At 39.2% G+C, this 25,556-nt stretch overlaps 2 protein-coding genes and 1 long non-coding RNA gene across 9 annotated transcripts in view; 1 reads left to right on the top strand and 2 right to left on the bottom strand.

Moving 5' to 3' along the window:
- Positions 1–1,246, bottom strand: part of TCP11L1 (t-complex 11 like 1) — a 32,523-nt gene extending 31,277 nt beyond the window's left edge. For 2 of the 5 annotated variants that reach the window (XM_019639567.1, XM_019639569.1), the window contains exon 1: positions 977–1,218. The gene's annotated coding sequence lies outside the window, so the exon portion shown is untranslated. The other 3 variants (XM_019639564.1, XM_019639566.1, XM_019639565.1) reach the window with 2 other exon arrangements.
- A 4,504-nt stretch (positions 1,247–5,750) lies between these two features.
- Positions 5,751–22,624, bottom strand: DEPDC7 (DEP domain containing 7). 2 transcript variants are annotated; one of them, XM_019639491.1, is made up of 9 exons: positions 22,517–22,624; positions 13,016–13,406; positions 10,864–10,988; positions 9,863–10,052; positions 7,977–8,188; positions 6,872–7,014; positions 6,571–6,696; positions 6,397–6,475; positions 5,751–6,072 (listed from the first exon to the last, which is right to left on the bottom strand). In XM_019639491.1, the coding sequence occupies exons 1-9, from the start codon at positions 22,587–22,589 to the stop codon at positions 5,879–5,881; spliced, it is 1,533 nt and encodes a 510-aa protein (XP_019495036.1). In that variant the 5' UTR covers positions 22,590–22,624; the 3' UTR covers positions 5,751–5,878. The 2 variants fall into 2 exon arrangements, with proteins under 2 accessions (XP_019495036.1, XP_019495037.1); XM_019639492.1 differs by lacking the exon at positions 22,517–22,624 and adding an exon at positions 21,997–22,089.
- Positions 22,625–22,723: 99 nt separating this feature from the next.
- The window catches only part of LOC109381129 (uncharacterized), a 32,569-nt gene continuing 29,736 nt past the window's right edge, over positions 22,724–25,556 (top strand). For both annotated transcript variants that reach the window (XR_002123642.1, XR_002123641.1), the window contains exon 1: positions 22,724–22,873. This is a non-coding gene — a long non-coding RNA (uncharacterized LOC109381129). The remainder of the gene's footprint in view (positions 22,874–25,556) is intronic.

The following is a 25,556-nucleotide window of genomic DNA, read 5'->3' as shown; positions in this document are numbered from 1 at the left end:
TACAAGTGAAGACACAGGAAAATGAATAGAAGTAAAGAACAAGTGGCAAGTAATGAAGATGAAGAGACTGTAAAATTGCTAGTTTTTATTTTTAAAACACTCTTCACCTAGATTTGTAACTTAAGGGTCGAGACCAACCATATTCCCCAGATATGCTCCATATGTATATCCACCAAACGCATACCCACCAAGGATGGTTAACAGCTGTGTCATCTCTATGATGTCAGTGTATGTGGGAGGGATGGGCGTTGGTCTCAGACATACCTGGGTTCCAATTCTGGCTCTTTTCTAACAGTGTAAGTTCAATTTCCTCATCTGTAAAAGGCAGCTAACCTACCTCTTCGGTTTGGGGGAAATTTAAACGACAGAACATGCATAACAACAGATGGCACACAACGGGCTTCCCACGAATGGTAACTATAGTTACAGGGCTATAGGATGCAGCGAGGAGCCATTTAATTACTTACAGTGTGCTCATTCATTCAACAATCACCAACTCCCGCTATGCCCAAAAAGGGAACCGAGGTTAGGAGGGGCTCCTCGCACTTGCCGCGAAGACTGTATATCTGAGCTTCACGACGGGCCTAAGATGGACACAAGAGACTCCCCAGTAGAAAGGGTCGTTCAGCAAAAGGGGCTCTGTCCACCAACGCTGGGAATCACGTTTCCTGGCACTCAGCGCCACTCACTCCCAGACTCCAGATTCCGTTGTCAACAACTGTTTGGGCCGGCGAGGGAGTGGCCCAGCCAAGAGCAAGCGATGGAAGCGGGGCGCGCCTGGAGGAGGGCCTCGAGGGGTGGGACAAAGGCCGCGCTAAACCTCAACCCGCCCGTGTCCCTGTCTCTCCCTCGCTTCCACCCGACGTCACCGGGACCCGACCAGACGGTAAAGGGCGAAGAAATGCCAACGATTTCGACCTCGTGTTACCCATGCAGACCCCTTAGGGCTGCCAGCCTCTGCGTCCGCACCCCTCACCTGCCGCGGAGTCGGGCGTTCTCCCTCCTGCCGCTGGGGCGGGGAATCACGCGGGGCCAGCGCCGCGGCGGAGGCGGGGAGCGATGCGCGGCTCGCCGGGCCGTTCAGCCTCTGCCCCTCAGAGGCCACATCTCTCGCCGTCCTGCCCACCCGCCTCGGGTGGGTAGCAGCCACCGCTGCCGCTCCTCCGCGTTGAGAAGTGGAAGACAGCTCTAAACCGGGAGGCGCCCGCCCCACGTAGGGCGGCGCCATGTTTCCGTACGGAAAAGCCATGTACGGAAAGGAGGGAGGCGTGGCTCAGAGCTGGGAGGCGCCATGTTTCCGTACGGAAAAGCGGGAGGGGAGGCTCCCCGCCCGGCCAAGTGGGGGCCCAGTGGGCGGTGGCCCACGCAGGGCGGTGTCATGTTTCCGTTCGGAAAGGCGGGCGCAGAAGCCGGGAGCTCGCCACGGGGCGTCACGGCCGGATCCCGCGGCGGGAGAGGAACGCGAGGTGGAGGAGGTGCGGCGTCAGGCAAGTGAAGGAAAGGAGAGGTCGCTTAGTCGCAACCTCGTTGAAAGCCTTCCCCGCCCAGGTTTTCAAATTTAAACGTTACTTCACGTTTTGTAGCGGCACGTAGTTTCTTCTCCCCCCCTCATTTAGGCTGTTAAAAAAGTCATGCCGACCATCTGGATAGCCAAGCCTCATTTTAATGGCACAGACTAGGTTTGGTTTGGTGGGGGTCGTCTCTTAGATATATTTAAGGGGCTGCTACACTTTGTCGATAGGAAGAGCGAGACTTTAGTCTGGAAAAGACGGAAGGCAAGGAGAAAAACGGTCCCCATGAGGGTTCAGTTCGGGTTCATAAACACAGTGAGCTCTGCATGCATTTTATGGCCCATCCGTGTTCTGGAAAGGAAAAGGAGTGTCACGTTAAGACGAGCCTTTTTTGGAGCCTCATCTCCCTCCGTACCAGGTAGTGAGGGCCATCAGTATGGGCCGGACGACTAGTTGATGCTGCAAGAAAACCATGCTCTTCTCAGTTTATAGCAGTAAGATAGCAAACGACAAGAATAGAATTAGGTTTTGTGCCTAGTCTTAAAAAAATAAAAGGTACATGACTCTTAACGGTTCATTTGTAAAAATGCGTTAAGACAGGAGCATAAGTCATGCACGAGTATGCCTTAAACAAAATGAAGGTAATAATTGTCTCCTACCTGTAGCTTATATACTTGTTATGTTTAAATAACTAGAAGAAGATGGAGTGGAATTCGTGCTTTCAAACACTACTAAATAGATCACATGTGGGCAGTTACTCCTAAAATATTGAAGGCTGCGTGCAATACAACACCCTCAAGCTATTCACTAACATATTATTTTTCCTTAAAGACACACACACACCAAGTCCGCAGATGAGGATTCACTTTAAGAGGGGGGGGGGGAAGCCTTAAAATCAGTGGTTTTCAACCCTTATTACACCTTAGAATCTTCTGGGGGAGGGGAGGGATTTTAAAACTATCATCTGAAACTCTTGATGGGTGATGCCAGGCAAAAATTGTTAAGCTTCCCAAGTGATTCTAAGGTACAGCCAGACTAGAACCACCTCCCTAGCAAGATCTTTCCCCTACCCCCAGGATCCTAGTGAGAGTGTCCCTACCTTCTTCCTTGGATTAAGATGAACAATTTTTGCACGTGGAGAAGACACTGTGACAATACCAAAACCACTATTTGACTTGGAATGGCTTACTGACAATCTTTTGATGTATTTTGAATTGTTTCCTTTAAATATTAAAAACATGTTGACACATGTTCCAGTTTGATTTTTGCCTGCAAGGACTGGAAACTCAAATTACCTCAAGGTAAAAGGTGTTAGTTCACTGCAAGGCTACGTAGTGTTTGGGAGGAGAAAGCTTGGCAGCTGCTCTAGAGATTGGTCCTATATCATCTCCCAGGTCACACAGATCTCTCATCACATCTCTGCTTCTTGCTGCAGCCTACTTCACTCCCTTCTCTACAGACTGGTTTCTCTATTTTCGTAGTTGTTGCTCCCTCACAATTTAGAGTTTTCTATATAGAATTTGATTAGCCAAGCTGACTTTTGTGCAAAGTCAGTCTCATTCACCTACAGGTAAGCTGTCTTTATTTATCTATTTATTTATTTACTTTTAAATTTTTTATTGCTAGTTTCCAGTGTACAGAACAATGCAAGTTATCCTTTTCACCTTCCTGTTGGGGTCCTGTCTCGGTGTTCCAGTGAACAGTACCTGAAGTGGGGGGCGAGGTTTAAGGAAAAAAAGAGACAAAGAGATAAAGAGGGTCCGGGAGGACTGGAAGCATTCTTAGCAACCAGCCCCGAGTTTATTTTTCCTCCCCATTATATACCCCCAGAGTACATGTAACACAGAAGGGATGAATATGCATAACCTCATTAAAAGTATATCATTAGTTACCAACTAGAAACCTGAAGGTCAGTGGAAAATTTAGAGGGTCAGTTTCCCAGGAAACCATCTTCCCCAAAGCCAAACAGCCCTCTATCTTCGTGTGTCTTCTAAGAAACTGGCTTTCTCACCACATGCCTCAAGGTTAAGTAAGCATCCTCCAGGTGCAGAAAGGAGCAAGAAGCAAAACAAGTTATACTACAGTAAAGCCAGCCTGCATGGCTCCCAACACCCTCCCAAAGTAACAACCCCCCTCCACCCATCTACTGCTCTCCCACCCCCGATATAATGCTTATCTATTACAATTCCATTGATTCCATTTCCTCTCTACTCCATGTCCCGTGACTATATGTATATATAATTATAGTTGACATACAATATTATTCAACATCAGCTCAGAAATACAGTATGGTGGTCAGGCCTCTACACCGACTATGAAGTGGTCTCCTCCACCAGACATGAGTCCATCTGGCCCCCTAAGAAATATTTACAACATTATTGATTATATTCCCCAGACTGTCTTGTCTATCCCTGAGGCCATATTGTAATTACCAATTTGTATTATCTCATCCCTTCCCCTTCTCCTTCATCCCCGCCCCCTCCCAACTAGCAACCCTGTTTTTCCTCTGTGTCTCAGACTATCTCCATCCACGTTTCCCATCCATTCAGTTCCTTAGAATCCACGTATAAGTGAGATCATATATTTTTCTTTCTCTGACTGACTTATTTCACTTAGCATAATGTTCTCTAGTTCCATCCATATTGTTGCAAATGGTACTATTTCCTTCTTTATAGCTGAGTAATACTCCATTGTGTAAATGTACCAAAGTTTCTTAATCCAGTCGTCTCAGGTAAGCTGTCTTTAGACCAGGGCTTAGCCCTGGTCTCCTCAGGTAGGTTGCTGGTGAGGCTCACAATCACCTAGGCATGAAGTGTGCAAGAAGGGATGGGTTCCCAAGAGAGCATCATGGATGAGTGAAGGAGGGCACACAGTAAACAAGTTGACAATTCTAGTGATACAGGAGGGTGTCCCAAGGCATTCAGAATAGCAACTGGACCTGCAGTTTAAAACTTGGACAGTGTTTGCAGTAGACATGACCAATTTTTCTTAAAAGTTTATTCTGTGCTTATGAAGTTCAAGGTAAACTGTGTTTTTACTAGATTTTCCATAAAATTATCTTTCTACGAACATAACTAGACACTTCTGCCTTCCCCTGAAGGAGCGGTGTTAGTTTTGGTTTCCAAATCATTCTATATGATGATATGCAAAATAAAGGTTCCAAATCAGATAGTACAGTTTCTCTGCCAACTGTGGTCTCACCACTTTCAGTAGTTTGTTTCTAAAAACTTGCTCACACTTAAATCATGAACTATCTTCTCTCTTATGCCTCATTGCTGAGAGATTTTGTGGTTGTTTTTAATGTTTTAGCCATACATACTGTAATTTTACAGGTGAAGTGATATGATGTCTGAAAATTGCTTGGGTGGTAGTAAGAAATGGGTTGGGGTATAGATGAAACAAGATTGGCCATGAGTTGACAGTTGCTGAAACTGGGTAAGTAGTGGGAGTTCATTATTCTATTCTCCCCATTTATATGTATGTTTGAAATTTTCCACAGTAAGCTTTAAAAGATATTGAAGTCTTCAAAAGCATTAGGAAAGTTCAATTTCTAACTTGCCTACAGTTTATAGTAATTAGGAAATTCACTAAATCATATCTTATTTTTTTTTAAGATTTTATCGGGGAATTGGGAGAGGGGAACAGACAAGTTGCTGTCCTTTTGTTCTTCAGTCTAGTTGTGGAGGACGTCGCTTCACTGGCCCATGTTGGTGTTATCATTGCGCTCTTCCCTGGTGAGGCAGATCGGTCGCCGGCCAATGGACGGCTGCTCATGGTAGCTGTTGGCCACTCATGCTGGCTGCCAGCCACTCACGGTAGCTCACGGCAGCCCACTGCAGCCTACGCCGTCGCCAGTGACTCACAGCAGCCCAGCTACAGGTTGAGCTGTTGTTCACCATCTTAGCTGTAAAGGGCACAGCGTCACTGGCCCCCATGTGGGATCCGAACCGGGGCCCTGCTGCTCAGACCTGGAGTCCCAAGCCAACTCTTAACCAATGCGCCACTTGGCCAGCCCCATATCTTCTATCTTTAAGGAGTACCTTCCAAAGTACAAACCATACTCTTATCAACTTTTAATTATGGACATCCTTACTGTTTTAATATTTTCTCATGTAAACACTGCAATGTCATATCATTTAAATTCCTATGATGTTCTATAAAGTATTTGGTACAATAATTATAAATCAGCTCACAAATAGCAGCAATACACCATCCAGTAACTCAGTTCCACACAAAAGGTCATACAAAAAATTTTATTAAGTACAGTTTCATATTTAGAAGAACATTCAAGATTACAAATGTGATTGGATCTTTAGGATACATAATTTATTCTTAAAATACACAAGTTATATACAGACATTAGAAACTCATTCTCCAAAATACTCAATAAAGATATTTGGGTGACATTTATAGAACTGACCTAGCAATTTTTTTTTCTCTTTGGCAGACAGTTTTGAATCCTCGTCAATAGTTTTTAGTAAATTCAGTAACTCATCCTTGGTTGTCTTCTGTGTATGGTCAGAATAATCACTTTGATCAATTCTCTGGCAAAAAATGTATCCTTAAATTTTAAAAATAAAAAGTTGAGTTAATGAATCTGTTCCTTAGATTTAACTATAAGAAATCAAGCAATATTTTTATATTTATATTTTTATTCCCTATTTTGTAAAATGCACTGAATATGCTAAGTACTGCTAACTTTCTAACCCCAGTCTAGCTGGTTTTGAGCTTAAGGCTATTCTCTGCTAAGTCTGGATAACTCTGAAGAGATGGTTTAAAGTTTCAATGAAATTAAAGTACAACTACATATTACAGCAAAACACTTTCAAATAAACAGTAGGAATTTATCTTTGGAAGATCATGAAAATAATATTTCTCAGATTACCTGTGTCTCTGTTTGGATCTCTTCCCTTCTGAATGGCCATGAGCTTAACACTGACAATTTTATGTAGAGTTCCAGGAATCTGTGAAAAAAGAAGGGATCTGGGACATTATTCAAATGCATTTTAATCTAATGATCTATTACAAAAGCTCAACTTAACTACTTTCAGAGTTTTACCTTAAAAACATCTTTTTGATGATCCATTAAAAAAAGTACCAGAAGATCAGTTTTGCCTTTGGATAAATTTTTATTGTCAACAATAGCTTTTGAGAATATCCTTTTCACAACCATCCGGTTGTCACTCTATAAAAATAAAACAAAACACACCTAATAGTATATATTTAAAAGAATACATTAAATATAAAAGGCAGTGTTAAATATTAATAGCTATTATCCATTTCAGCATACTTGATGCTGACAGAATAATCTGACATGTAGGTCCTACTGAATACGATTAACATTTAGACAAAAGACTTACTTCTTTCTGTAATTTAAATTCAGAATGATGTGCTGCAACAGCCATGAAGTACAGTAGTCTTCTAAATTCTTCTCTATTTTGGGAATCAAGAAGCTTTAGGAAGAGTTGAGTAGCTTCTAATGCTATTTCAGTCTTCCCATTCACTTTAGCCAAAAGAAAAAAATGCTTTTAATTTTGACCAAATGACTACATTTAATGGAACAAAATTCAAGTTAAAGCTTAAGCTAAACAGTAAACTTATTCAAAACAATTTTCAAAAGCAAAACAAAACAAAAAGACTAGGAATTACTATGAAAGACCAATTCCATCAAGGCAGGCTATTCTTGAATTGGCACCTAATCCCTCAAAGTCCCTGTCATATAATAATGTTAGGATGTTAAATCAACTCTTGGCTTTGCAAATAAATTCCCAGCCTATGTTTTTCCTAAATTCAGTACATTGTGAGGGTACATTGTATGTACAGTATTGATGTATCCATCTTTACCTGAGAAAAATAGAAAGGATTCTCTGAAACCCTCAATTTGTTTTCAACAAACCATGTGGAACAGCCTGGCTAATTGGTAGAGGGACAAAGCAGTGTGTCTGCCATTTTGTAGAGACTGAGGGGGGAATGGTGGTGGTACTGGTATTGCTTTCTAAAGAAGAGAGTTGCTACTCTACGCTTATTAAGCTTCAGGTGCATGAGAGCTGCATTCTCTTGTAGCAACCAAAAGTTAGAGCTAACTTTAGAGTTTTTTTAAAAAAAATTTGTTTGCTTGTTTTACTGGGGAACTGTGTTTTTCCAGGACCCATCAGCTCCAAGTCAAGTAGTTGTTTCAATCTAGTTGTGGAGGGTGCAACTCAGTGGCCCATGTGGGGATCGAACCAGCAACCTTGTTGTTATGAGCACTGCGCTCTAACCAACTAAGCTAACTGGCCGCCCCACTTTAGAATTTTTTAACGCCTCTTTCCAAATAATCTCTAGAAGTTTTAGAATAAACATACTTTCCAAGAATCTATCCAGATCCACTCCCAGCTTGAAGTTGTACCATTTTGATTAATTGAGGACAATTTTTCTTGTTTCCTCCAAAAGACAAATTCTAGTATCCAGTAAAATCTTACTTACCTAAGAGTTCTGCAATCCCATTATGAACATCACATAAGTGATTTAAAAGAGGTTCCCTACTACTGTAATATTTGCCAATGGCATTAAACAGAAGTTCTTTCACTAAGTCTATTCTATCTGGTTGCTCAGGAAAGTTTCTGCTTATGTCCACCACCATCTGGTCTGGAAGGTATTCCAAGCAGTCAATTGCTGCAGAGAGCCATTCATCTTCCCTATGGGGGTAAAACAGGAACCACTTTTAAAAAGCAAAGAATAACAAATACACACGATACCCAATTTACTTGCTATTTCAAGTTTGCCTCCAGGGTAAATTTCTACACACTTAGATAAAGATATGTTTAATTCTTTTTAATATGTAGCTAGATGATGTATCACAGATAAAAAGTTCGGCTTAACATGTCTTATTTTTCTTGCTTTTTAAAAAGGGAAAACAGAAGCTATCCACTACAATATAGAGCTGAAAAGAACATCAAAAGTCAAACTCTGTTCTTTACAATTACAGTAGAGGCCCAGAAACTCTTAAGTTACTTGCTCAGGGTCCCAGATCCAACTCCTAGACCAGTATACTTCTAATACAGTGTTGCTTACTTCAGAGCTCTGTGTATGATCTATCATCTCTCACTTTGGCTAGGAGAGAATAGAGGAAGATAAGGTAGTGTTTCAGAATAATTAAATATTAATTACTATTTCTAATAAAATACCAGGTGGGTAACTTCAGAAAAATGCTACATTTCAAGAAATAAAATAACTTTTAATATTCAATTTGTTAATATATACAATTTTTTTTTAAAACCAATCATGTACTCTCCTGCTACAGACTCAGGACAACTAATAATCTACCACCCAGGTGCATTATCTTGGGCAGGTCACTTCACCTCTCTGGACATCAGCTTCATCAGCTTTATAAGAAGATGCAGCTAGATGATCTTTAAGTTCACTTCGAGCACAATTTCTGATTATGTATTTTAAATTTAAGGAATAACGTTTTCACATGTTACTTTAGATTGTAGAAATATAATTTAAACTCCTGTAGAAAAGTAAGCCTCCTATTCCATATAGAGAGTTCAGTAACTAGTATGTTGAGATTAACTTCTTCATGTAAGGTTTTAAGCTACCTTTTGACCGTCAACTGTTTATTAATAGTTCATTGGAATGTAGAGCTGGTGAAATACTGAAAAGGTAATTTGTATTCCTTTCGAGCATTTCCATCTCCTTAACTATACTGGAACACTATCCGCTAAAGCAAAATAATTAAAAATTAAATAAGCTAAAAAAATACAAGATTTTAACCTTTAATAATTTTATTTAGGAGAAGATTTTCAAAGTTATAAGGAATATAGAACTATTCCTTAAGGAAAAAAATCATAATTCCCTTAGCATTTCAAGTTAAGACTTCAAACCTTTTGATTTATACTCAGGAGAACAGTAGTCAGAGGTGAAAGCAAGAGTTACTTTCATTATATTTCTTTAATAAAACTAGTTAGTTTAAAAAACACATTTAACAGGCATTCTAGAGGAGTATGAAAGCATATATAGTCAAAAGAATCTAAGAATTTGCCAACTCTTCATTTTTTCCAGGTTTCTTTGAAGACCAGACAGCCCTACATTTTAACAAAAATAAGATTAAGCATAATCATTTTCTTCATTTGATATGCAAGTGTGCATAAGTTATGTGTGTGAAACAAAAGTGAATACGAAAAATAATAAAATTTAAGTCTTTTTCTAATTTTGACCAAGGTGATTTTGTTCTTTACTTTCCCAAATACCGTTAGATCAACTGACAATATCTCATCCTATAGACAGAAGAATTCAAAAGATTATCTTAAAAGCATTAGCTATCATCATCCTACAAACACACTCAAATTATTACATGTATTTCCACATACTGAGAGTCACTATAAGCCTTGAGAATCCCTCGATCCAGATAGTTACTGTCGTTGACCAAGTCAGGCTGCCTCTTAGGTTGAGGAATTTTAGGTACAACCTCTTGCTGTTTGAGTAAGGAGTCAAGAAGTGGAAGGTCTACAAGTTGTAGTAGACGCCCAATTGTTTCTTCTTGCCATACTTCATTAATAACTACACAGGAAAAAATGACAAGGTGAAAAGTAACAATTAATAGTTACTAAATGCTCACCACAATATTTGTCTAGGCAGGTCTAAGCTAGTAAGTTTGTGGCAAAAAAAGAAAAAAAAAAAAAAAGAAGGGAGAGAGAGAGTCAACCTTATGAAGTGGTTTCTTAAAGTAAAACAATTCAAGATTTGTTTAAAGTGTAGGAGAACAGACGTTGGACAACAGGAATTCTTTTCATTTTTGTATTATAAAAAGCAGTATGGCAGAGATAAGAGATCAAGTCATATAACATGTTAATAAGGACTTTGGAAGAAAGAATGATTCATTCAATCTGAAAACTAGTTAGAAACTATTGGCTACGGATTATTCCACTCAGGGTTTCCACAACTGGGATGGGGGAAGGGAAGGTGGAAATCAGTCATTAAACTATATTCCATTGCCCACAGACAAGGAAGAATATAAGAATTCTGCTAATGTTTTAAAGTAATTTTCAAATTTTTATTTAACCTAGTAATATCTTAGGGAAAGAAATATCTGAGAGCATGTTTTAAATTAAGAAGATCTGTATGCAAAACATTTCAGATTTGAACCTATGCCAGTTGATAGGACAAAAGTCAGTGTTCAAGAATTGCAACACTGATCTATTTGTTAAAGATAATAGACTTCTGTTAAAACTTAATATAAACAGCTTTAATACACAGTGTGCTCTTTCTTTGTGCTTTGAATATTTAAATTCTACAAAAGGTTAAGACTGAAACATTTTAAATAACTTTATTTGAAGTTTGTCTCCTATTTCTTGTATCATCTTTAGCTTACCTTGTGGAGACAAAGTTGCAGCGATATTTACATGAGGGGAGTTAGGCTTTAAACTCAGATTTTCCCATAGATCCTCTAAACTTGCTGATTTCCTATCAGATGACTTAAATAATGCATCTGCATACCTAAAATAAATTTATTTCATAAATTAATGTTTATTTTATTAGTAAGCCTACAGGAAATGTTAGTATTCGAAAGCCAAGAGCTTCTAGAAAGTATATGTATTTCAGATTAAAAACATAACAAATGCAAATTCTAAGAATATAATAAAATACAAAAACATCCCCCCTTCTTTCTTAAGTCTAAATATATATACTCTAAATTCTCCTTTGAACATTTAGATTTAAGTAATTTAATGACTAGAATTTTAGTCTGAATTTTAAAACAATCAAACTTCATTATGTTTACTATTTTTATCAGTTCTTTCTATTTCTGGGGCATTCTTTGCTGGTAGTGCTTATCATTTTCCAAATACAGATCTACAATCCTTTATCCACAGTTCTGAAACCCAAAAAGCTTTGAAAAATCAGAAGTTTATTCAGAACTCATATGATGACAAAACAAATCCTGAGATATGATAGCCTTTATTTATCCCAGTCAGTATGAATATTTTGTTTACTGCGTAATTATTAATGTGGCTGATTACCAGATGCTGTCCCAGATCCCTCTAGGGGTGTTATCTAATATACATGTACAAAATTACCTTTTTTTTGTTGTTGTTCATTTTTAAAGATTTTATTGGGGAATCAGGGGAAGGAGAACAGACAAGTTGCTGTCCTTTTGTTCTTCAGTCTAGTTGTGGAGGACATTGCTTCACTGGCCTATGTTGGTATTATTATTGCGCTCTTCCCGGCTGAGGCAGATCGGTTGCCGGCCACCGGATGGCCGCTCACAGCGGCTCTTGGCAGCTCACACTGGCTGCCAGCCGCTCACGCTGGCTGCTGGCCACTCACGGTAGCTTATGGCAGCCCACTGCAGCAGGGGCTGCGGCCTAAGCCGTCGCCGGCGACTCACAGCAGTCCAGCTCCAGGTCAAGCTGCTGTTCACCATCTTAGCTGTAGAGGGCAGTGTCACTGNGCCCTCATGTGGGATCTGAACCGGGGCCCTGCTGCTCAGAGCTGGCGTCCCAAGCCAGCTATTAACCAACGTGCCACTGGGCCATCCCCAAAATTACCTTTCTAAAATCTTCAAAGTTCCAAATTCCTAAATGCATCAGTCAGGTACCAAGGGTTTCAGATAAAGCATGTGGACCTGCATCTGGAAATGGTCAATTGTGCCCTACCTTATCCTTATGTTGCCTTCCTATATAGAGAGGTAAACTTTATCATGTTTTAAATATAGATTTTTTTAAATATTTGAAAGTCAATACACTAAAACTCTGACTTTGGCTCAGATCTGAATGATAGGAGCTTCAATTAGTTCTATGCAGTTTAGCTGAGGGGAATAAAAGGGAAAAGGTTTGTTGTTTTTTTCCATGACAACTCAACTCATTATGTACTTATCACCTACATCCATCCATTTAGATCACGGGGTTCTACAGTTCTGTCCCCCAGTCTCTCATTAAATGATTCCCTCTTGTCCAGCACTGCTGCTTCACCCTCACCTGTACAGACTGCAATATTACAATAGATTCCAAAATAGCTGTCCCCACAGGCTGACCATACAGCTGCCAGAATGACCTCTCTCAAATATAATCTCATCATGCTGAAAATCTTTCTGTGGCCTCCCACAACTGTATGATCAATCTCAAACTCCTTACTATGTCACATGAAGCCCTACGCATTCTGGCTCCCACATGCCTTTCATATTTCACAGCTGCCATTTTGTGGATTCTAGTGATATGCTGCCTGCCTGCTTTCACCTTCTGTGTTCTCATACCACTTTGTGTATAAATTCTCAAACATTGTTTACAGTATAATTGTAACTTGAAGCAGAAAAATCAAAGTTTGTTTCAGCTAAATACAGAATATGAATAAATAAGAATTCTAGGAGATACCAAATAAACATAAGTTCACTGTACTTTATCAAATTTACCCACATACCCAGATTTTAGCCTAATTTACTGTTTCAAAAGTAACAAAGTCAGCATCTCATTAAACACTACGGAAAATCCTGCCAATATCCCCATGATAATCTTATTTAATATACTAACCTGGAAGGTGAATGTAGATTGTTCTCTTTGCCAACTTGACTGCCTTGATTAGGTATTGTTGTGAATCTATAAAGGCTGCAACTACTATCTTCAAATGTAGGTTTTTTGTCTTTTCCAAAGACTCTGGTTGGAACTGCTTCAAATACTTTGTAGTCCATAAGTGCTTGACACACTCTTACCACTTTGGCCCGAGGAATATCTACATCACCAAAATATTTATTCTGAATTAGGTGAGAAAAAATGACATCCACAGCTTCTGAACCAACAAAGCAGTCATTGTGTCTTTTTAAATGGTGCCTTCGTTTTTTCACCTCCACTTGTGTTTGAAGAGTGTTTATAATGCTGCTCCATACATATGTGGCTCCAAATGGTTTCTGGGCCACACTGAAACCTGGAATGGAAAAAACCGAGGAACCTTGTTCATTTGTAGTAAGGTCTAAGCAATCCTTAAGCAAAAAGTGGCAATTTTCAAAGTTATTAATAAGAAACAATTGTGAGGGCAGCTTGTTATTGAAATACTAAATTACTAGTAGCAATTCATTTACAAATTTAGTGGCTACTATATACACTGTTTTATGTGCTTGGATACAGTAGTTAGCAAAATAAAGTCCCTATTCTCAGGGCCTTATATTTTATGGAAAGATACAGACAATACGTATATTAGATCAATGTTAAGAAGAAAAATAAAGCTAGGTAAGGAAGAGAATGCTATTTTAGATGGGATGGCAGGAAAGAACTCTCTGGCAATGTGATCTCTAAGCAGAAGCCTGAATAAAACCAGGAAGCAAGTTGTGCAGATATCTGAGGAAGGAGCAGGGAGAACAGAAAGAGCAAAGGCCCTGAGAAGAGGAAGGAGGCCAGCATGGCCTGAGTGGGAGAGAAGAGTAGGAAGTGAGACCAGAGAGGAGCGGAGACAGGGTATGGGGTTGGGCAGGGGCAGATCAAGTAGGACCTTGTGGCAGTTACCAATTATGTGCAAGGAAACCTATTGAGTGCCTCATGTAAATGATGTAATCTACATAGCAACCCCGCGAGGTAGATATCTCTATTTGAGAGATGGAAAACAGATTCCCGGAGGTAAATGTAATTCCAGACATATTATAAGAGGTGATACTGGGATTCGGCTCATGTTCTAAATAATTTTACAGCATTTATCAATCAGAAAGAAAGATATAGGTATATAGATACACATACACACCAACACACACACACACACACACACACATGGTTGTTAGAATAAACTAATATTTTTAAAGCTTCCTATTATACAGATTTCTGAGTTAAGTACTTTGGAAACAGGGTAAACTAACAGTTTGGTGCTTGCCCAATAGGAGCCTATTTGCAAGATAAGAAAAGCACAGAAATAAAGCTCTCTTTTAGCCAAACTGAAAAGAAGAAAACATGCTTTCAAAGATTTCTTATCACATTTCTTCTCATTGTAATAAATTGATATTTGGCAAAACTACGAAGAAGAAAAGAGAGACAAAAGGAAAGAAAGTAGACCTTCGGTTTAGTAAGCTGATTGAACTGTCTAGTCATCAGCTTGGGGGCTGGTTGGCTTGCCCTTCGCTCTCTTTCTTTTTACATAAACACAGACTATGCCTTTTTGTGTGTTACACTTTTCAGTGATCCTCTGAATATTCAGTGGTTCTAATTTTTTAACTCATTTTTAAGTGTATTACTTCCATTATTATTAGGATATTTTGACAGAAGTTGAAAACTTCTCTTAAGGGAGTCTAAAAAGGAAAACAATATGCATCAGTACAACAGTAAGGAATAGGGAAATTATAAATAAAGAAAACCGCTACTGGAAATTACCTTCCTGCCTTCTTAAATAAATAAATATAGGGAGTGTAGTGAAACATTACACCATAATTTTGTAGCTACTAGAAATTTTAATATCATTTACCATGAAAATTACTAACACACACACACACACATACATACATACACATACACACACACACACACACACGGCCCTTTACTATTTATTTGTATATTTCCAATAACAAAAGCTGATGGGTAATTTACTACCTACCCATTATTATGATGTTATTTTAAAATAATCATCGAGGTTGTTTTTAATCATCAAAATTCTATTTTAAAATTCAACATATTTCATAATCCAATACTAAACAAAGAAAGAAGAAATTGATGCTAGTTTTCCAAATATCATATGAGCAGGTTTAAGAATGAAATTAGAGGGGCCGGCCAAGTGGCACGTTGGTTGGGAGTTGGCTTGGGACAACAGCTCTGAGCAGAAGAATCCCAGTTCGGATCCCACATGAGGGCCAGTGACGCTGCACCCTCTACAGCTAAGATGGTGAACAACAGCTCAACCTGTAGCTGGGCTGCCGTGAGTCACCGGTGATGGCATAGGCTGCAGTAGGGCTGGCTGGCAGCTGGCATAAGCTGCCGTCCAATGGGGAAGAGAGTGATGATAATACCAACACGGGCCAGTGAAGCTACGTCCTCCACAACTAGACTGAAGAACAAAAGGACAGCAACTTGTCTGTTCCCCTCCCCCCAGTTCCCCCCAAAAAATCTTAAAAAATAAAAAAGAATGAAATTACAGGGGTGACCGTTTAGCTCAGTTGGTTAAGAGCGTGGTGCTGATAACACCAAGGTTGCCGGTTCAATCCCCGCATGGGCCACTGTGAGTTGTGCTCTCCTTAAAAGAGTCAACTATGCCATTGCAGCATTGAAGCAATGTGTAACCAATGGCCATGGCTGTTCCCCAATAAAGTTAAAAAAAAATGAAATTAGAGAATCAACTAGATAAATCAGTTTGAAACTAGATTTACTACTGGTACAATATTTAGTCTCTACTGAATAGAGGCAGAACCAGGCATTAGATGGAATCTCAAAATATGTCCTCATTTCTGGTATCCAGAACTCAGGAGTAACTATACTGTTTCTGGCTACAATGACTAAATAAAAGGAGTGTTAACCATTAATATACTTAACTTGCTAAAATACAAGAGCTTATAGCTAAAATTTAAATGAACTTAACGTCTGCTCTTTATAGTCTTTTTCATGTCTTCATTACATTATTAATAGCTAACATTTGAGGACTTACAATATGACAAACTCTGCCTTCTCTCATTTAATCCTGATAAACTAATCCTATTTTGAAGTAATTAAGACTCAGTGAATTAAACAAACTTGCCCTCAGTTTCACAGGTAGTAAATATATACTAGCTTTTCCTAGTACTTAAATATAAATATATTAAAAGTAAGCCACCAGATACTTTTAGCATTAACCATTCATTGAAGAATAGGATTAAGTGAAAGAGCTTTAAACAAACCAACTTTTAAGATTTGTGAACCCTTAACCAAGCTATTTAAAAACACTTACAAACACAAGTAAGGCAGGATACCATAAATTCTATAATATACACTATTCACAGTACATAGGGGTAAGACAGGAAAGGAAAAAATGCAAGATTCAAACTTGTAGAGATCAGCTTGCCTTTGAAGTACCAGTGAAACAGACTTCTGGGCTAATGATAATATTAATGATGAAACATGTAAGTCAGCTGAGCCACAAGTAGGTTAGCATACAAACCCTAAAAGATAAGGCTGAGTCACTTATTAAATTGAGATCAGTAAGACAACTGAAGGAGGTGAGAGAGGGGATACACAGTCTCAATGACGTGGAAAAGGCTAATCTGCGCAGGGGAATTAAGAAGTAAATAATGTATTTCCCTATATTAACTTGCTGCTTAAATATGAGAAATCAGGAAGTTCTGCAGGTTGGATAACACAGTATAAAAGATTAAAGAACAGGTTAGAGCAAGATAGTAAGGCACCTGTGAGCCATAGAATGTTTCCAGAGTCCTCCAGGCATGACACAATTCAGCCCTTTCAGGTCCCCTCTGTTCTCACTGACCATTAATTTCCAACCATCGCATCCTGGGATATTTCCCTCAAGCATCACCACCCACAGACCCAAACTAGCTCATGTTCATAAAGATATTTTAATACATTATATACCCTGGACTTAACAAGTAAATGTGCCAAAACCCACACCAGGATAACCTGTTTTTTTTAATACTGACTTCACCAGTTGAACATAGGTCCCCCACATGCTGGTTTGAAACTTCTTATTTATCATCATCTAATAGCTGAAATGAATATTGGTATAGAAGACCATGGCCAGTAAGATGAATTACTGTGATTTCTAAACAGCATTCAACAGACCAGAAGTATACAATGAATTCTTTGTAAATCTAGCAATCAGAATTTAAGCTTCAGCTTGTTCTCAAACATCACTTGCATATGAGCTGGAAAATTCTTTAAAATTCACCACTATCTACATCTTGATGCTTCCCTATTTACATTTGGTCAAGTGTGTTTTAAAACCATCATGATCAAAGGATCAGAATGTGCAGACGAGGTGTAATAACACTGGATAACAGATTGACCCTCTATAGGTTAGATTCCTCATTTACTGCTCCAAGAGTTGAACGCTATGTTTAAGGCTGGTTTCGGGTCTAAACTGCTGATTATAGGATTTTAGAGACTGAAATTGTATCTCTCCATTTAGATATGGAAACTGAACACCAAATAAAATATGGTAAAAATGAAGCATGTGAAAAAATTTAACCCTATCAGAGAAAAAGCTTTTTGGAAGGTGGCCTAACAAGAAGCCCAGAAATTGTCTTAAACCAGATCCATAACATACTACACATATACTTAAGAACCGTATAAATAGAGGCTAGTTAACATTCATTTTTCAAGCAGTCTCATCTTATTTGCTTGAAAACAATAGCTAGTTTTCAAAAGCAAAGACCTGCCCATGTATTTGAAGTCTACCAAAAAAGGTTTACCAACAATAAAAAAGTCAAACTTCTAATATTGAACTGACATATATTTGCAATACTACAAATAACCATCTTCACTCTAAAATGCACACTAATCAAGTTATGACTATAATAATTCCCTAAAAATCAAGGCATAAGGCATACATATCAGGCAGTTACATTCATTCACTCAAGAGTTACAAGGGGATAATCAGTAATCAACTATGGCCCTGCTATGAAGCCTATTTAAGGGTTAAAACACTTACATAATCACTTCAAAGCGTGAGATAATATTAACTCCTTAGAAGATCAATATACACATTATAAAAATGATCCCAGTGTAATGTAAACATACACAGAGAATTACTAAAACATGAAAAATGAACATGCAACGATCTTATTTTCATTCTCAGGCATTAAACTCCCCTACTCCCAGGAAAAGAATTGGTAGGCAATTCTCCACAAAACGTGAAGAACAGTGAGCTAGTGCTTTCTTTCAAAATTCCTTACAGTTTGCAGAGGTTCAAATTATTTAATTGCCTTATAGAATGCCTCACATAATATATTTGGTTGTTCAATACTTGTTGTAGATTATTGCCAACTACTGAAAAATTTTAAATGTCTTAACACAGTGGTTCATAGTGGGTGATTTTACTCCCCATTGGATATCTGGCAATGTCTAGAGACATTTTTGGTTATCACAAACTGAGGAGTGGGGGAAAGCTACAGACATCTAGTGGGTTGAGGGGCCAAGGGTGCTGCTAAACATCCCATAATGCACAGGGTCAGCCGCCTCAACAAAACAAATGTTAACAGTGCCTAAGTCCAGAAACTTTGGGTTGACTGAATACTGTTTATACTGAATACTGTTTATACACGGAAACTTGTGTTGAGACAGCAGGCACAGTGCTAGGTTCTGTGAATATAAAAAGTAAAACAAGAGCATGGGTTTTGGAGTTCCAGAGACCTGGGTTCAATTCTTGGCTCCATCATTTACTAATAATATGATCTCGGGTAAACTGCCTAACTTTTTTTTTGTTGTTGCAAAACAGAGGTAGTTCCACTTCTCTCAGTTACTGTGAGAATCCTATGAAACAATACATGTAAAGTGGCTAGCACAGTACCTGGCAATTAACAGATGTGTAACTGAAAACAAAGGTGGAAACTATCACAATCTAGAAGAGCCTAAGGAGATGTGGACTCAATGTAATGTAATATCCTACATGGGATCCTTGAATAGAAAAAGGACAGTGGGCAAAAACTAAGGAAATCTGAGTCAAGTATGGATGTTAGTTAATAATGTATCAATATTGGTTCTTTGTGACAAATGTACTATACTAATGTAAGATGTTAATAAAGGAATCTAAGTGAAGGTCCTATGGGAACTCTGTACTAACTTCATGACTTTTTTGTAAATCAAAATCTGTTGTAAAATTTTAAAAGTTTCTTTAAAAAGTAAATAGAAAATGGAGGACTTCTTTCTTACTTCCTTTCTCTGAACTAAGAAGACACAGTCCCCATCCTCTCAAAGAGTTTACCCTTTATCTATTCATAACACATGGATGATGATGTCAAGCTCAGAACAGTATTTAACTAAAGATCACTAGCAGATGCAAAAATAAGATGTGATAAAATACCAGAGGATTTAACTCTTCATCAGAAAATAATAAATATAAAAATCCTAAATGATTTAGCATTTAAGCGAATTTTAAGATTCTTTTTTTCAAAAGAGGCTTTAAAACATTATTCACAGAATTGTCAAGACAAAGGAAAAGGACTACATTTATTGGACACTAACCAAAACCTGAAAATAGGTAAAGGTAGAGAACTGTGTTTTGGATGTTAAAACTAGGCAGCTGTGACTGAGTGGGAAAAACTTCCTATACACTGATACCAATATTGCAACATTCTTCTGCATATTGATTTGGTAATCCAAAGTTTGTTTTCCTTTTATATGGCCTTAGAGTTGTCAGGCTGAAGACTGAGATTGCCTCCGAAAAGAAGGCTGCAGGCAAGTAAAGTATGTAAAATAAATCTCTACTAATAAAAACAATTTTAAGACATGTTAAAAGAACTATCAACAGGCAACAGACACATGAAAAGATGCTCAACATCACTAATCATGAGGAAATGCAAATCAAGACCACAATGAGATGTGGTCACATCACAGCAGTCAGAATGACTATTATCAAAAAGTCAACAGGGGGTGACAGGTTAGCTCAATTGGTTAGAGTGTGGTGCTGCTAACACCAAGGTTGCCGGTTTGATCCCCACATGGGCCACTGTGAGCTATGCCCTCCTTAAAAGAGTCAACTATGCCATTGTAGCATGAAAGTAATGTGTAACCAATGACCATGGCTGTTCCCCAATTAAAAAAAAAAAGGTTAAAAAAAAAGTAAACGAATAACATGTTGATAAGGATGTGGAGAAAAGGGAACCCTTGTGCACTGTTGGTAGGACTGCAGACTGGTGCAGCCTCTATGGAAAACAGTATGGAGATTCCTCAAAAAACCCAAAATAGGTATACTATACAACTCAGCAATTCCACTTCTGGGTATTTATCCAAAGAAATACAGAACACTTATTCGAAAAGACATATGCACCCATATGTTCACTGCAGCATTATTTACAATAGCCAAGATAAGGAAGCAATCTAGTGTCCATGGAAAGCGAATGGAGAAAGATGTGAAATGCGCACTTGCGTGTACACACACATACACACATACATATACATACATACACACACACACACACACCAAGGAATATTATGCAGCAATAAAAAAGAATGAAATCTTGCGATTTGCAACAACATGGATGGATCTAGAGGGTATTATCCTAAGTGAAATAAGTCAGGCAGAGAAAGACAAATACCATATGGTTTCACTTACATGTGGAAACTAAAAACAAAACAAGCAAACAAAAACAGACTCATAGAAACAGAGACCAAAGGGATGGTCACCAGAAGGGAGAGGGTAGGGGATGGGTGAAAAGGGGAAGGGGAATCTAGTCAATAATATTGTGGTAAGTTTACACAGTGACAGATGATTATTAGAATTAGTGGAGTAATCACATTGTAAGGTATAAAAATGTTGAATCACCATACTGTACACCTGAAACTAATATAACCAATATAAAATTATTGTATACAAACTATACTTTAATAAAAAATAAATTAAAAAGAGAACTATCAACAGAAGTAGGCATTGGCCGCTGCTTTAATTCTTACAGATTAATGAGATAGCATACGGGAAGTACTTTGAGCTTCCTGGAAAAGTGATACCAGGTGAATTCAAAGAATTAGGTTACAGTATAAAGGGATAACAGGATAGCATGCCACTTTCTTGTTTGTCTATGTTAAGGCACAAATGTCTTCGAAGTACTTGCTGCAAGTTAACATACAGACCTTATTTCGTCTACATAAATCAGGTCTCTGGTCATTACAGCTGCTTTAAGGTATGGAAGAGTTACTAATAGGTAGAGAACAATAGTACAAAGCTGCTTGCTAGAGCACACAGAAAGGGAATGGCAAGGAACCAAGAGCCGAAGGCTCCTATTACTGTGCTCAGTGGGGTTATGACAAGGCAGCTAAAGGATGGAAGAGGGTTTAACAAATGCTAACAGGTAGAGAGGGTTCCAACTGTAGCAAACACAACAGATGAGAAAAGGTAGTGGGCCCTCTGTGCCCACTGCACCTGGTGTGCAGAGAACAGTGCTGTTTTCCTTGGGTTCAAATCCGCTAACCAGCACTTCAACGCTTCCCTCTGAGAGTCATGTACTTAATTTTGAACACGTATTCCCTTACACCATCTAAGAGCCTGTTCACAAATGCCCAAAGCTCAGAATTGGTCTTTCAGCTGTTAGAGAAGAGAGGGTGCCATGTTTTTAATCATGTAAAATTCGGGAATTTCTTTCACTCAGAAAGTGAGCCTCAAGATTTCTCAGGACTGTTTCCAATATCATTTAGTTTTAAATTCTCAAGTGATGAAGCATTTCCCTTCTCTTCATAATGTAAAATAAGGAGAAATTCTGAATGTAGGCATCATGTGCTTATCTGAATCCTTTAAATTGGATCACAATAAGGTCAATATTATAATCCATTCTTAGAAAAGTACAAGTGAAAAGTAGTTCTCTATCAAAATTTATCATTAGCATTTTGAATATTAAAAGGAACCTTACCAAATTGTAAGTCAAACACAAGACTGTGGGCTACCGAGATGCACCCATTTGGCCTATATCAATTCACTGACCGCTATCACCTGGTGGCATTGTACAAATGAAAGGCTTTTGTCAGATAGGAAACCAATTCCTATAATTCCCCACGCTGCAGCTACAGGAAGGAGAAAAGTTGTAACTTATCTAAAACGGAAAAAAAAACCAGCCAAGTGTTATCTGGATATCTTTGTATTTACTGAGTTGTAGATAGGCTAGAATCGGAATTTTGTAACTGGTCATCCAATTCCGTTCAATTGGACATTAAAAAAAAAACAAAATGCTAAGCAAACAGCCCCCAAAGATATGATTAAGTTGGTGGCAGAATTCACCAACGTCTTTCCTAATGTCATGGAACCATTAAAAAAAGCAAAGGACTTGTATTCGCTGCTTATCCAGAGAATGTATCCCAGGCAAGAACCGCAGCTGGAGCTCCCTCAGGCGCCCGGGACCCCCACCCTCCCCGCACTGGGTCCTCAGCACCTACCAGGAGGCCTGTGCGCCGGGCTGTGGAGAGCAGAGAATTTCAGCGCCGCCGCCTTCTCCCGCACAGTGGCCATGGCCGTAGCTGCCGGGACACCACCTCCTCAGACCGCTGTACCGCGAAGTGTGCGCCCGCGCCGCGGCAGCCTGTTAACTGGCACGGGACGGGGCGGGGCTCACGCCAGGCCCCGCCCCCGCCCAAGGACCGGCCGCCCGGGACGCGGCGCGGCGGCCGCGCGCTGCTTGGCCTCCGGTCACATGCCTGCCGGGGCCCGGATAGCCAGCGGCCGGCCCCCAGCGCTAGGAAAAGGTGCGGTTCTCAAGGACAACGCGGGCCACTCCCAACGCCAGCGGTAGCCAGGTAGAAAGTTATTCAGGGTTTCCGGCCCTGCGAGTCCGACCCTGCGAGTCCGCGCCGGCCCCCAAGGGGCCCACATCCCACCGACGGTCAGCACAGCCCAAGCGCAGGCAGAGGCGAGCGCCCGGCAGGCTCAGACCAGCTGCGTGCGAACACTTCCCACCTTAGATAAACTCTGGGACTCGGCAAGTTGCTTAACTGCTCTGTGACTCAGTGACCTCACCTGTAACGCGGGGCTAGTATTAGTACCCGCTTCACAGGTACTAATTCACGGGTACCAGATTACACGAACTAATTCATGTTCAACATTTTAGTAGTTGGGTCTGGAATATAAGTGCTTAAAATTACGTCATGGTGATAAGTGCATCTAATGGTTTTTCACGCATCTCTCCCTGAAAAGAACAAATCTTTATGTGGCCCAGGAGAGCAATGTCCAGAGGTCACAGTCAGGAAGGCAGCTGGCTGGCCTTGGGGCTGGCTGCCAAAGCAATGGGTGCTGCCTCCAAAGTAACTCTGGGTCAGGTGGGTAGTGTCAGAGTTTGCTGTGGAAAGGGAGTGAAGGTGAGGAAAAAGGGAAGGGAGGGCCGTTAATGGGAAGTTGAAACCAGGGAACCCAGGGTCCAGGGCTGAGGTACCTCTGAAAAGATGAGTGATCTGAGAGATCAATAATTCAATAATTGAATTGCCAGATACTTGCCTTTTTTTTTTCTTTTCTTTCTTTTTTTTTTTTTTTCCAAATTTGGGGATTATAGTATCTTCTTGGAGGAAGGAGATGCCTGTGTGATCAGGTTATAAATTAGAATGATGTTTAAGAAGGAGTTCATTACTTGGCTTATTGAAAGAAGTTCTACATGTGTTTGTTTCAGAGGACACATACTAAGGAGAATACATACATGTGGTTATTTCAAAGAATACACACTAAGAAGCTGTGGGACCCGATTTTAGTTGGTGGGACATGGGCAATTGCTGTTGGTAAGGTTTAGAAAAGATTGCTAATGGCTTAGTCCTTTTTTATGTGCTGTCTCCCCCTGGCGGTTGTAAAACCTGGCCTCACTTCTGTTCAAGGAATTGCCTTTGTAATTTCTCAGGTGCTTACTGCTCACAGAGATAAGATGCAATTTAGGACCAGTTTCAGGCACCTAATGGGTCTGTTACCTTTAGTATGTCCCACGTTGCATAACTGCACGAACACACAAGTCCATCCTCACTACTTGGGAGAAAAGAAAAGCTCATCCTATTTCAGAAAACAAATCTTTTTGTAAAAGGCTGGTGACCTCAGTGACCATTTTGATAATTTATATAACATGGCAAAGAATTTTTAACCAGCTTGTGCTATATTTGTGTATCGCACCTGAAATGCTGTGTTTCCTCTTCTCTACCTAACCACATTCCATGTACCCTGGAAGCCTAACTCAAATCCCACCTTCTTCACTGGATGTATTTTTCCAGATTACCCTGATATATTCCTTCTCTGACCACCGATGACACTTATCAAGTACACTGCTATTATATTTAGCCCCTCACTCCCATGTATAGCTACTACCCAATTATTTCAGCATATACACCTTGATTGTCTAACAAAATTGGAAAATTGTCCAGGGCAGAGAGCATATTTTAACCTTACTGATTTCTTTTGGTATCTGTAGTGTTGGACACATAGTAGATATCTTGATTGTCCTCATCAAAATACAAAGCTTTAAAAAATATATCAGCTTCATACTTTTTAAGGTTTAATGTTTAGGGACATCTATTTAGAAAATAACTTATAAAAAGTGCTTGTCATCTCTAGCAGGTATCACAATCAGACAGTTTATGATGTATCAGAAAATTCCATCCCCTTTCTGATCAATCCAGTGCATTGCTACACAGCCTGCAGCCTTTTTTTTTTCTTTACTATAAAACTACCATCAGCATGCGCCCAGGTGGTAATTTTCGCAGGTTGTTTGTGTTTTTTTAAATCACTTTTATTGATTATTCCTCAAATAAGTGTGGCAAGTCAGTATTATGTTTACCATATGGGAAAACTTCACTTAATCTAAACTTGTCGAAGCTAGTCAAGAGGCAGGAAACAGAACAGAAAGTTTATGACTCACTAATCTGTTCTGGTGCAAACCTAAACAAAAAAATTATGAACAAAAAGCAACCAACACCTCTGGTCTCTCTAGCAATGCAAGCCAATGATGGGTAAAAATCTTAATTTTTAATAGTGTACAGCAAGATTACTGTCTCTGAAAGAAATTTTGAGCAATAGTACATCATATGATGGATATATCTGAGGAACAAAGGAAGCCTTGATATGAGAGCCTTGAGGCTGATCTTTTAAAGTGATTGGATGTTATAGGGGGAAAATGTTTATAATTTCTTTCTTTTTCTCTTTATTTTTTATATTTTTATTTATTTAGGCTATTACAAGGTTGTAAAAGCTTAGAGATTAAATATATACCAGGCTGAAAATATCTTCTTCCTCCCCTCAATAAGATTTTTCTTAGAAGTAATTTGCATTATTTGGTATAGATTAATATCAGTTCAGTCAAATGTAGTTCAGCAGGTTTGAATTCATCTGCTCATAATTTAGAAGAAAAAACCTTAGATTTTCATGTCCTTATAATGGCTTCTGAGATGTGACCAAAGACCCTGGATCTATGAGAACTTTAAATATACTCTAATAATTACATTCCAAAAAAAA

The sequence above is a fragment of the Hipposideros armiger genome, unplaced genomic scaffold (genome assembly GCF_001890085.2).
Source record: "Hipposideros armiger isolate ML-2016 unplaced genomic scaffold, ASM189008v1 scaffold_44, whole genome shotgun sequence".
NCBI classification, from domain to species: Eukaryota; Metazoa; Chordata; class Mammalia; order Chiroptera; family Hipposideridae; genus Hipposideros; species Hipposideros armiger.
The sequence above is the reverse complement of the archived record's forward strand: the minus strand, read 5'-3'. Positions and strand labels throughout refer to the sequence as shown.